The sequence below is a fragment of the Jaculus jaculus genome, chromosome 7 (genome assembly GCF_020740685.1).
Source record: "Jaculus jaculus isolate mJacJac1 chromosome 7, mJacJac1.mat.Y.cur, whole genome shotgun sequence".
Taxonomy (NCBI): domain Eukaryota; kingdom Metazoa; phylum Chordata; class Mammalia; order Rodentia; family Dipodidae; genus Jaculus; species Jaculus jaculus.
Genome location: NC_059108.1, coordinates 157,163,725 through 157,176,613, shown reverse-complemented (window position 1 = coordinate 157,176,613; position 12,889 = coordinate 157,163,725). Strand labels below are relative to the sequence as shown.

Genomic DNA, 12,889 nt, shown 5'->3' with positions numbered 1-12,889 from the left:
ACTCTTTTAGTCTCTGACCCATTTGAGTTTATTGTTTGATGCCTGGTAAGGTTCTAACTCAATTTTGCTTTTCTTCTTGGTGTGGATATCCACTCTCCTGAGAAGCCTCAGTCAGTCTCTTTGGATGGAAGCTCTGGCCTCCACAGCAAAACATCACACCTGCCCTTGCTTAAGTAGCCATCTCCCAGCTCCTTGGGCAAGAAAACCTGGGCACCTTCTTGGTTCTCTCTTAAGCCCTGATGTGGCTCCTCACTGCCTCTGGCAGAGAGCAGGACTTCTGTTCATAGTGGTTGGGGCCACAGCACTGACAGCAAGGGCCACACGTGTCCTCTCAGGCACTTAAACTTCTCTTGCAAGTCTACTCTGAGCCCTGGTGTGGTGATACATGCTTGTCATCTCTGCACTCTTGGAAGTCTGAGGCAGGAGGAGTGTGAATTCCAGGGAAGCTTGGGCTTCATAGTGGGATCCTCGAGAAGACAAAAATAAAGGAAACAAACAGGAAAAAAAAAGGAGGAAAATTTGGGAAAAAATTTCAGCGCATAGAAAAGTAGGCAGAAGCTTTGCATCTTTTCTCCCTATTTATTTATTTATGGAGAGAGGCAGATAAACAGCAGGGTCATGCCAGGGCCTCCTGCCACTGCAAACAAACTCCAGATGCATGCATCACTTTGTGCATCCAGCTGTTATGTGGGTGCTGGGGAATCAAACCTGGGTCTCTAGGTTTTGCAGGCATGTGCCTTAACCACTGAGCAATCTCTCCAACCTTCTTTTCCCTATTATAGAAGTCACTGTGACTTTCGCTTGTCTTTCTAACTTCGTAGAGACTATGCACATGTGTCTTCCAAGAACCCTTAGTAAAGGGTACTTGTCCCACTGAATCTAATGTGGGAGTTGGGGATGGTCCATAGGGCTCAGCAGGGAAGGCATCTGTACTCATAGGCATCAGCCATGTAGACTCTTGCTGAGCACAGGGATAGCACAGGGGGCTAAAGATGCCTCTTCCCCAAGTTTTGTTTGCTGATACACAGCAGGCTCAGTAGCCCAGAAACAAGAAACCTGCATGACCCAGTTACCTGGTCTCAGCCTTGATTTACTGTGCTGTAGGACTTACTGTCTTCCAGCCACCCTCTCTTACCCAGGGTCCTGCAGCTGAACAGTGTTCTCAACTCTCCAGACACACAGCCTGCCTGTCATTCCATTAGGAGAAAAAAAAAAAAAAAAAAGCTGGGTGTGGTGACGCATGCCTTTAATCCCAGCACTCAGGAGGCAGAGGTAGGAGGATCATCATGAGTTTGAGGCCATCCTGAGACTACATAGTGAATTCCAGGTCAGCCTGGAGCTGGAGTGAGACCCTACCTCAAAAAAAAAAAAAAATGGCTGGAGAGATGGTTTAGCAGTTAAGTGCTTGCCTGTGAAGCCTAAGGATCCCAGTTCAAGGCTCAATTCCCCAGGTCCCACATAAGCCAGATGCACAAAGGAGTGCATGCATCTAGAGTTTATTTGCAGTGGCTGGAGGCCCTGGCATGTCCATTCTCCATCTATCTGCCTCTGTCTGTCTGTCGTTCTCATGTAAGTAAAAATCAACAACAACAAAAAACACTATGGCCACATCTAGGACTCCTGATAACCAGGGTCACCCCTTAGGGTTCTCAAGCATCTATACCTACAAAGTTCCTTTTCCCACGTTTGTTCCCATGTGTACATCTAGCAGGCACACAAGGGGAGAGCTGTCCCACAGCAGGCCAAATCTTGGGCCCAGTCCTGGTAACTAGAGGACAAAGAGAGCCTAGCCCTGGTGGCATCAGGCTGGAGGGTGCTCTTAAGTGTCGTAATTGCCTAGGCACATAGAGAAGTAGATGCTGGGTTCCTCCAGGGTTGTTTCTTTTTTTCTTTTTTCTTTATTTTTCCAGGTAGGGTCCTACGCTAGCAGAGGATGACCTGGAATTCACTTTGTAGTCTCAGGCTAGCCTCAAACTCATGATGATCCTCCTACCTCTGCCTCCCAAGTGCTGGATTAAAGGCATGTACCACCATGCCAGATGATCACAGTGTTTTGAGAAGGGAGAAACAGGAGGATCAGAGCTGAGATGATACAGAAGCTATGAGAGGGTAGGAGACCATCGATGGCTTTGAAGACAAAGCACCATGTTTCAGAGTGTGGACACCTGCAAGAGCTGAAGAGAGCAGTCCTGAGGCATCTTCACCTTGGCCTGGGACACTGCTTTGGAGCCCTGTTCCTGAACCGAATTTGTAGGAGTTTGTCTTGTTTGGATCCAGCAACTGTAGGGTGTGACACAGGGTCCTTTGGTCCCACCATGTGTTGTCTGTATTGCCCTTAATGTGTATTCAACAGGGTCTGCACAGCCCTCACCTTACCAAAACCTCAGGTGGCTTTGCAGTGTTCCCCTTGGCCTGGGCCATATAGTGTCCTCCCACTGCCCTCTTTTGACAAGCCCTTCCCACCCAGGCTCCTGCATTTGTTCCCATGGGGATCAGGCTCACCCATCTACACAGCCACTACTCTGGCCAAAGGTCAAGAGCTCCTTGGGGGCTGGAGAGAAGGCTTAATGATTAAGGCACATACCTACACAGCCTAAGGACCCAGATTCAATTCTTCAGGTCCCACATAAGCCAGATGCACATGGTGGGGCATGTGTCTGGAGTTCATTTGCAGTGGCTAGAGTCCCTGGAACACCCATTCTCTCTCCCTCCTTCCCTCTCTCTGTCTCTAATAAATAAGTAAATAAAAATAAGTCATAAAAAAGCCCCTTGGAAGGTTTTTTGCTTCCCAATACAGGCAGCCCCCCTGCCATGACCTTTCCATGTCTTCTAGCATGGCCCAAGCAAGCAAACAATTAGTCTCACCCTAACAGGGAAGTGATTTGTTCACCCAGAGGAACTCTGGGGCTGTGAGCTCTTCCCAAAGACTCCCTGTTGTCTTTCTGTTCAGCCAACCCAGGTAAGCAGGCTGATAGCATGTGGTTGCAGTGGGAGGCCCCCAGCCACTGAGGCCAAGCCCTCTTAATTCTATACCTTTGTCTGAGCTGCTGATGGGAGCTCTGGTATTCTCACTGTCCACACACTGAGGCAGCAAGGAGCTTCCCTGGAACAAGAGACAGAGGCCCAAGATGTCTTTGGCTCAGGTAGAACTCTTGATGGGTGGTCACTCTGACCTTCAGGAGACTAGATGGCCAAGCCAAAGCTGGAAAACACCTCCTTGAAGTTGGGGAGGGGGAGTATAATGACAAGTCTCAGATGACAGCTCTGTGGACCATGAGTCCCTTATGGTGACATTCTCTCCCCTTCAATCTGCAATGGGTCAGGACTTTCTGAGCTTGGGATACATCAGGAATGACACTGACATATGAGGCCTACAGCCCAGTTTGGCTGGATGAAATGTGTGCAGTGACACAAGTGCAAGTAATAGCATGGTCCCCTGTAAGGGACAGGGAGAGACAAAGATGAGCTGTTCCCACACGAGCAGATGGGCTGTCCAGCTCCTTTCTCAGGAACCAGGAGAAGACAGAGCCAGTTCTCCAGGGCCTTGGAGGCCCATCTCCCACCCCTCTGAGCCATCTCTCTTCTGACTGCACCCCCAATGACCTCTGGTCTCCCCAGACGTGGGCTCTGGAGAGTCTCCGGATGGGAGGTGGGGGGCACTCCTCGCCCTAGGGGAAACTCATTTAGGGGTTGTGATCAACCCAGACGAGCAGGCAACAGCTCGGTTCACCTCCCTCGAGCTCAGACCTTTGGTTCTCACCGCGGGGCTTTACAGAGCACGAAGTACTACCCCCACCAAGACCCTGCCTTCCTCTCACGTCCCCCTCGCGTGTGGCTGCCTGGGACCAGGATGACGACGCCACTCCTGCGCCCGGCACGTGGCAGGCAGGTGTCACCTGGGCGCCGCGCCGCGCTACGGCAGCCCCGCCCCGTGCAAATTGGGCATGCCCAGAGGCGCGGTCATGCGCCCGCCAGCTCCAGTCCGCAGAGGAAGCGGCCCGGCGCCGCCATGGAGCACGTGGACAGGGTGGCGGTGAGCCGCTGCGTCCGCTCGCTCTACCTACGGCCACTCACGCTGCAGTACCGCCAGGTGAGCCGCCGCGCCCGCGCCACTCTGCACACTCCCGGGCCCCAGCTCTGCGCCGGTTCCCGCCCCGCCCCTGGAGGCCCCGCCCTCACCGCGCGCCTGGCGTCTGAGCGCCAGCCCCGCCCCGCCCCGGCACGCCTGGCCTGGGGTTGGCAGTCCTAGTGAACCCAGGGTTGCCCTAGGGCTGGCCCTCTCTTCCTGCCTACCTCATCCTTACTTTTCTGCAGTTGGACCCACATATTGCCCTAGCCGTCAGGACGGGCTTCCTGCAGGCAGTCGTCGTCCTGGGCAGAGAAAGGAGGAGCCTGGATCCTGGAGCTGGGAGGGAGGGAGGCAGCAGAAGAGAAAGTCTCTCAAGGTGGACTTCTTTCCTCAGGGGTGCTCTGGGTGAGGGCACTTCTACCCACCCAAGCTCAGCCCTCCCAGCTCACAGATGTCTCCCTGGACAGGAGAGGCATGGCTGCCTCTCTCGGGACCATGGAACACAGGGTCTCCGGAAATGTTTGTTGGGTGGCGTCACTGCTGCTTCCTTCTTCCCTTGCTCCATTTTTGCGGACTACTCCTTTGTTCCGCCTGACCGTCTTGTAGGCTCCACATCTGCCTGCTCCCCATACATGGTTTCTTTTTTTTTTAATTTCTTTTGTTCATTTTTATTTATTTGAGAGTGACAGAGAGAGAGAGGGAGAGAGGAGAGAATGGGTGCGCCAGGGCCTCCAGCCACTGCAAACGAACTCCAGACACGTGTGCCCTCTTGTGCATCTGGCTAACGTGGGTCCTGGGGAATCGAGCCTCGAACCGGGTCCTTAGGCTTCACAGGCAAGCGTTTAACCGCTAAGCTATCTTTCCAGCCCTGGTTTCTTCACCCGGGTTTATCCATGCTGTTGTTAGGTATACCACTGCCTTCCTGGCCTGGTCAGTGCAGGTCATGCTTGGGCTCCAGCCAGGTCAGACAGTCCAGGTCTTAGTGTGTTTCTCTCCTCCTTGTCACACCCAGGCCCCTACTTCTCACCAGCCCTGAGAGGTCCTTGAGCCATAATGTGTTCTGCTGCATAATGATTTTTTTGGCCCCCTAGGACCTCTCTCTGGGTGCAGCCAAGGATAGTGGTCAGCCTGAGGGATTAGCTGAGGTCAGTCAAGGGCTAAATAGGGTGAAGACATGGGGGTCACTGTCCTTTTCCCTTTTGCTGGTCTGGGACAGAGAAGTTGGTGATGAGGGTGCCTGTGGTGGCTGCTTGTGCTGGAGGACTGGAACTCTTGGTGAGCAGTGGGTGGCCCTGGCCTGTCTGGCTGTGGCCCATTGCTGCAGCACTTTTCCTCCGCTTCCCGGGAAGTGCCGTGGTGTGGCTTTGCACTCTATTTCCTACATATTTCCACCAGTGGCATTGGTAACCAAAGCTCACCTGAGCAGCCAGAGGCATGCTCATGGGCTAGGGGCCAGGTAGCATATTCTCAGAGGTCGAGAGACGCTGGACTGGCTGAGTTTGCCACACGTGGGGCACCTTTACAGCCCTTAACTGTATGCTGTGCCTTGCTAGGCGAGGCCTGGTAGACAAACAGATGGGTTCAAAGTGGAGAACCCCATGACCCTGAGCAACATGTGGGCACCTTTACCTATGCCTGCCCCTCCTTTTCAGTACCTCAATCTGCTTATCTGGCTCTTCTCAGGACTGTGACACAGTGTTGACCTTGAACTACGAGGGTTGCTGGGAGCCACACAGTGTGACATTTTACCGTGAAACAGGCTGTGGGGGTGGGCATAGCGCATAGCAGGCTGGCTCCTTTCATGGAGCCAGCCTGGGTGGCTGGATGTCAGGCAGGCCTGGGCTCGCCTCATGGGGTGGTGCTTCAACGGCCTCTTGGACAGTCTGACCTGCCCTCCCCTTGGAAACCAGGCCGCTTCTGCTTTCCCAGGATGCCTATATCTGCAGGCCGAGCTCCACTGCTCTTTCTGAGCCCTGGCCTCTCCTCTTCCTGTGGTGCTCTCCCACTGGAGTGCTCTTCTGCACCTGGGCACCATCCTCAGGAAGCCCTCCTATCCATTCCTCAGAACCCTCCCTCTTCAGTACCCTGTTGCACCTACAGTTAGGGTTGGGCACACAGTCTCTAGTGCTCAGACCCATGTCTACTTCACAGCCTGAATGGAGTGCCAGCATCTTTGGTGGGTTGGCCAGGGATCAGGTCTGACTAAGCAAGCTAAGGTGGGCAGGCTCCAGGTCCCACACCACCAGCAGTGACTTCTCAGGGAAGAATCGTCACTCCTGGCCCCAGCCTTCACTGTGAGCCCATTTTGCCCAGTGGTAACTAGCTAACAGGAAGCTGGCCCTTGTACCCCAATACGCAGAGCCCTACTGACATCTGTTCTGGCTGCCCTGTGCTGTAGAGCCTACCACCTCCATTTTCTGAGTGTCGTGTGGTCCTGCAGGGAATGCAGAACCCTAAGGATATGTAAGAAGTGGTGGAACCTAAAACCAGGTGGGACAGGGTTTTCCACCTTCAACCACATCACCACATTCCTAAGTGTGCAGGGTGAGCCCTCCTATGCTGGTGACCTCTCCGGTTGGCTGGCCCCTGTCATCCTCCTGTCAGTCTTCCTCTGTTCAGTGTTCTAAGGGAGCTTCAGCAGTGAGCATTTGACTTGTGCTGTGCTTGCTTGGGACCCTCCCTGCCCTGCCTGTGGATGTCACATCTATCCCTTCCATATCCTTCATGATCCTCCCCAACCTTGGTGACACTATGCACTTCTTGCAGTCTTTGGTACTCATGAAATACTTGTCCTGCTCTTGTTCAAGTTTTTCACCTAACCCTTTCAGAGCACCATACTGTCTTAATCTTGACCAGCCCAGGCTGCCTCTTGTGACCCCACCTGCTGCAGGTCCTATTCCTGATAGCCACAGGAAGCAGGCCTCCCTGGCTGGATCCCTGGCTGGATCTCTCTCAGTGCACCTCCATCCATGCTGACAGCTGTTTGTCCTTCCTGACCATTGCTCTGCCTCTTTCAGAATGGTGTCCAGAAGTCCTGGGACTTCATGAAGACTCATGACAGATAAGGGCTTGGTTGCTGGGGAGGCTTCAGTTTCTGTTCCTGTTGTGGTCTTCAAATCCGCCCTGCTCAACCTAGTCTCTGGTTCTCCTGTTCCTGAGGGGTCCCTTTGGTGTGGTGAATGAGTCAGGTCTTGCTTCAGGCCACCTGGCCTCTGGTGGCAGGTAGGTCTTCCCAGAGCTGGAGAAGCCTGCTATCCTTGCTTCCCAGCATCCTGGGCATGGGCTTGAGGAGTGTGGCTGTTGGTAGCTGACAAGTAGGACCCTCTACTTTCCCAGATGCCCAGCATGTCCTCTCTCTTGCTGCTGTTCTGCCAGGCAGAGCAATAGGTCAAGGTTCTGGATACTGTGTATCCCTGATGGCCTGTCTCCTGTCTGAGCAAGGGGCCACCTTTTCTGCACTGTCACAAAGGGAGCAGGAGCCATGCTGGGAATAGGAAGATGGGAACCAGGACCCTGGGGACAGAGGGAATGTCTGTGCTGAGCTCTGTCCCCCATTCACAGTGTGACCATTCTCATGTTCAACTCTTCTCAGAAGAGCCTGGTGTTGGTGAAGCAGTTCCGGCCAGGTGAGGCCCAGGTGGACTGGGAGTGGGTAGGGCCACCCACAGGGCATTTTTAGGCCCATAATTCTCAGGGTCTGAATGCAAATGGGGAGCTCTATGAGAAACTGAGGCTTAGAGGTAACCACCCTGTGGCTGTGCCCCCCAACTGGCTGTGTATGCAGGTGAGGTGGAATACCACTTCCCTGGGTCCCTAACAGCTGTGGATGAAGACCAGCCCCAGAACTTACAGCAGGCACTGCCTGGCTTGGTGGGGGGTTGTGTTTGAGTTTTGTGCCGGCATCGTGGACCAACCTTGGCTCTCACTGAAGGAAGTAGCCTGCAAGGAGGCTTGGGAGGAGTGTGGCTACCACATAGTCCCCATGGTTTCCACATACATGTGAGGAGGATTAGCAGGGCAGGTTGCTATGTGTGGACAGTCTTCCAGGGAGAGAATGAACACACTGTCCTCATATGAAAGCAAGGGTTCCTCCTTGTTTTCAACATGGGATAGCACCTCACACTCTGGTTCTTATACTGGTTCTGGAACATGCTCTTCTTTTGTCCCCACTCTGCAACACCAGCTCTGAGGGGCCAGGCTCTGGGTGGCAGCTGCTGTCGACAGATGCCCCACTTCCTGTGGGATTAAGCACTGGGGGTGGGGTGAGTCACAGCTCTGTTATCAGCCAATGGCTCAGGAATGAGGGAAGTCTTGGGGAGGAGAGGGACAGGATGGCCCCCACTGAAGCCTAGGTGCCTGTCACTCGTGCCTCCCCAGGGAGTTAGCATGGGTGCCTGTCCTGAATATTCCTGCCCCAGGATGCGGCCCTGACCCCAGCTGAGGTCCTGGAACAGGAGAGTTTTATAGTGCCTACCACCATCTAACCAAGTTGTACATCAGCTTTTGGCCACTTTTCCAAAAGGCCAGAGTCTCTGCCACCTCTCGCAGGGCACAGTGCCACTCAGTGTTAGGCCAGGATCCCATGTCAGCAGCCTTCAGGACCTCACCCTGTGCACCCTAGACTGTGGTTGGAATCATGGTGGAAGCAGGATTTCCATGCAAAGGGACGAGCATTTTATCCCTAAAGGCCTAGCTGACTGTCTGCAATGGCTTCTGTGTTGTCAGTGATCACTGGGCTCCAGATCTGTCTAGTGGATGGTGCTTGAAGCACAGAGAATCCAAGGGTTCTGACCTCACTACAGGTTTGGCTAGTAAGTAGGGCAGGCAGGGGTGGAGGACAGGTATGAGATGCCCATGAGAGGGCGGGGTCCTCTCAGGGGAGATGAGCCTTGGGCCTTGCAGTGGTTTCAGGGCAAGTGGACACTGGCTGAAGAGGTTTCATAAACACTCGGCTGTGGCCTGACTAAAGGTGTTGGGGAGCCGGAAGGGTTCTGGACTGGGGACATCCCACTCAGACTTGGAGAGGAGGGTGTGGCTCTGATGAGGCAGCACTGGGGGTGGGTAGGGGTAAGTGAAGATCAGAACAGCTGTCCCTATGGGCTGACATGGGACTGGACAGCCCAGAGCCCATGAACACTGTGGTGGGGCCAGTGGCTGTCTGCCTGTGATCCCAGGTATAAGCCTAATCACTCCCTTGCCAGTCACAGATGACAAGGCCCCGTGTAGACAGGAGACGAACTTAAGGATGAGAATGAGTGAGATTAGAACTGCCCTGGACTGGGGGTAGCTCCAAGCCTGGCTGGGTCTGTCTCTCCCATAACTGGGAAAACTGAGGGTGGAGACCCCACAGACTTGCTGCTTTCATTACAGGCACAAGCTTTGTTTGCCATGAAAATGGACCATCAGGAAGAGGTCTTTGAGACAGTTAGGAGATGCTGGTCTGGGTGTGTCCTCTTCTGGAGGTTGGAGGCCATGTGCCGTCCCCTGCTCTGTTACTGCCTCCATGAACTGGGCATACCTCCGAAAGTAGCCTCTTCCTTCAGGCAGTGCTCTGCTGACTCAAGTTTCTACCAGGACTCCTTCACCCAACATCTCCCCAGATGCTCCTTGTCCTTATGGCACCTGGGCTCATCCCCATTCTGGAATCCAGCCTTCACCCACCCCAGCCCACTCATAGCTGGCACATACCCCTCTGGTTCCTCTCCAGCTTAGGATCAATAGGCCAGCCTTGGGGACCTTGCTGCCACTTCAGTCCACCACTGCCACACTGAGAGCCTCAGCCCCATGCCCACTACCCACCTCAGCAGCACTTTCTCCCCTGCAACTCTGTCCTTTAAGTAGGAGAGCAAGGTGGCCCTCAGGCCCCACCATGCCCAGTCTAGTGGTTTTCCCTGGCTTCCAGCCAGTCAGAACCCCTGGTGTGGACAGACCGACTCAGGATGGGCCTTGGCAGCTGTCAAAGTAGGTAGCTGCAGGTTGGGTCCACTGAGAGGTGTGGCCCTGGTTGACTGCCCAGAAGGAGACAGGGGCAGGGTCCTCAAGAATAACCTGCCACCAGCTGAGTGGCTTCCAACAACACCTGCTTATGTCCTTATGTTTCTGTAGGTCTGCGGTCTGGATAACGGGGTCTTGATCTCCATACACTCAAAATATTACTGCTTATAGTTAGGTTGGCCACATTCACAATATACCCAGGTGTCACTGTGGCAGAATCTAAGGTCTTGTGGCTGTGGGACTCCAGTTCCTGGCTAGCTATTGAGCGAGGACCACTCTCAGATCCTGGTGCTCGCTGTCTGCAGGGCTCTTTCTTATGTTTCCATACTGGCTTTCTCCATCTCTTCCTCCTACTTCTGCCTTCTGAGTGCTGGGATTAAAGGTATGTGCCACCAGACCTGGCTTCTTGTTGTTGTCTTGGTTTTTTGGGGTAGGGTCTAGCTCCGGCTGACCTGGAATTCCTATGTAGTCTCAGGCTGGTCTCAAACTGAAATTGATCCACCATAACCAGTAGAAAGAATGGGCACTCCAGGGTCCCTAGCCACTGTAAACCAATTCCTAATGCCTGCACCACTTTGTGCATCTGGCTTTATGTGGGTACTGGGGAATTGAACTCAGGTAATTAGGCTTTACAGGCAAACGCCTTAACAGCTGAGCCATCTCTCCAGCCCACGAGGCCTTGTTTTAAGAGCTCACCTGATTGTGCCTGGCTTCCTTGGGAAGAACTCAGGAATCCTGGCAGGGTCCTGGCTGTGTACCATACATAAGAAGCTTCTGCCACTTCTGTTTTCCCCGAATCCTTTCTTTGAAATGTTAATTATCATATTTACCTTTAAAAGCATTTTAAGTGCCGTACTGTGCCTATTTTCTATGTGGTTTAAGACCCCCACTTTTGACACGTGACACCCAGTAACAGAAGGCCAGCTCAACGTGTCCAGGTCCTTCCACTCAAGGGGGCAAATCACATGGATGCTTCCATCCATCCAGAGGCTTGGAATGAGGAGGAATAGGGCCACCCACAGTCCTGCCCACCAGAGGGCCAGGGGGAACAAGTGTGGAAGGGAGGTAGAGGTGGCAGAGTTACCATGATGGCTCATCAAGCTCTGTCCTATTCTGCAGGTCTGTAGTGGGACTGACTGGCTCCAGGCAAACCATGTTCTACACAGAGGTGACTGATGTTCAGTGAGGCGGGCCAGGTGGAGGCCTGGCAGAGGAAGGCCAGCTTATCGAGGTGGTGCACCTGCCCCTAGATGAAGCCCAGGCTTTTACAGAAAGCCTCTCATTTCCAAGATTCTTGGCATTATCTTTGCTGTCTCTTGGTTCTTCAGCCAGGTGGCACCCAGCGTACATCTACAGTGAGACCCAAGGGCCTAGATAGACCCATCCTGGCCAGATGCCCTATGGATTTGAAGATTCAATAAAGCTTTTACAGCCTTAGCCAATGGCCACTGCCTTCAAACTCTGTGCCCTGAAGTGGGAGCAGTGTCTTCCTCAGATGAGACTTGGAGGACTGCAGACTATCCATACAAAGGCCTTTGCTCCCACCTTCCTTGCAGACAATGCAGGCATTGCTCTGTGGAACAGACAGCCGGTGGAGAGCTGGGGATAAGGCAAGGGTATTTCAGCTGGGTAGCCAGCCCAGCAGGGACTAGGCTATGTGCTTGGACCTGTGTTAGGCCACTAGCCACTGTACATACCACAAGCTATGTCCACAGGAGTGGGGACTGACCTTGGCCTCAAGTCAAAAGGAGACAGCATGGCACTGCTCATTTCGGAGTGCATTTGGTGCTGGGTCCCTGCCTGTACTGAGGCCAAGCTGGAGCCCCACCTTTAAGTTCCCACAGCCAGGACTGCCCTAGTGCCCTCAGTATTCCCTCCATTCCTGCTAGGCCAGAGGAGGTTGGAAGGGGACTTCACTTCAATCCAGGCCTGCAGGACATGGGGAATGTCTGCAGTCCTGAATATGGTGGGCACTCATGGCAGTAGTCTTGGTATGGGCACCCTGGGACCTGAACAGACTGCCTTAATTTGGCTTGGCACCCCTACTGGGGTCTGCTGGCTTGTGTGGTGTGTAGCTGGCAGAGCTCAAAGTGTCCCTAACTTAATTGTTGCTGATGTTGCTGGCCTGAGGATGAGGCTATGAGCTACATACAGCTTAGAACTGCCCTCCACCCTCCCACAGAGTGCCTGTTGGGGACAGAACGGCATGCTGTCACCTAGTCAGCCATGTAGGTCATAGGCACATAGGTACCCTGTAGGACAGATGCACTGGGGCAACATCTGAGAGCACTGCTGGGTGGTCTGACTGGGGCTGAAGTCAGGCCTGAATGTGGTGACTCAGCCTTGCCCTTCTCTAGAGCGTCAGACATTCCAGCCAGTGTCTTGGACAACTGACTCCCAGGGGGGTTAGTCAGTGTCATGGCCCACTGACCCTCAAGGCAGTGAGATATCCAGGAATGCTGGCCCCTAGGCAAGTAGGGGCAGAAAAGCTTTGGAGATTGGAGTATTTGTTGTGGGCCTATTTGGTGCTCTGTGTGTGCCCCAGAATACTTTTGAATGAAGCCTGGACTTGAAGCGATGGAGTCAAAATAGCAGACACTGAGGCAGGCATACTATGATGAGTGTAGCATCCCCATCCTCTTATAGCCACCTGTCCTGCTTGGGCTTGAGGTGGGGAGCTATGTGAGCCCCTCTCCTGCTGGCCTGGGAAGTAGCCCAGTGCCGATGCCCCCGGGTGCTTGACATTGAGGCCCCTGAGGAGGCTATGCTGTGAGGCCCACTCAGGCATCACCACCTGTATGCAAATGTTAGCCTAGACTAGGCAGG

At 53.7% G+C, this 12,889-nt stretch overlaps 1 protein-coding gene across 1 annotated transcript; it reads left to right on the top strand.

Moving 5' to 3' along the window:
- The first annotated feature begins 4,009 nt into the window (after window positions 1-4,009).
- Nudt14 (nudix hydrolase 14) lies at window positions 4,010-11,500 on the top strand. Its single transcript, XM_045154134.1, is given in 7 exon segments — window positions 4,010-4,090; window positions 7,087-7,126; window positions 7,627-7,695; window positions 7,854-7,942; window positions 7,944-8,068; window positions 11,183-11,334; window positions 11,337-11,500. Coding segments are annotated over 7 exon segments (642 nt in total). The 3' UTR covers window positions 11,423-11,500.
- Window positions 11,501-12,889: the final 1,389 nt, after the last annotated feature.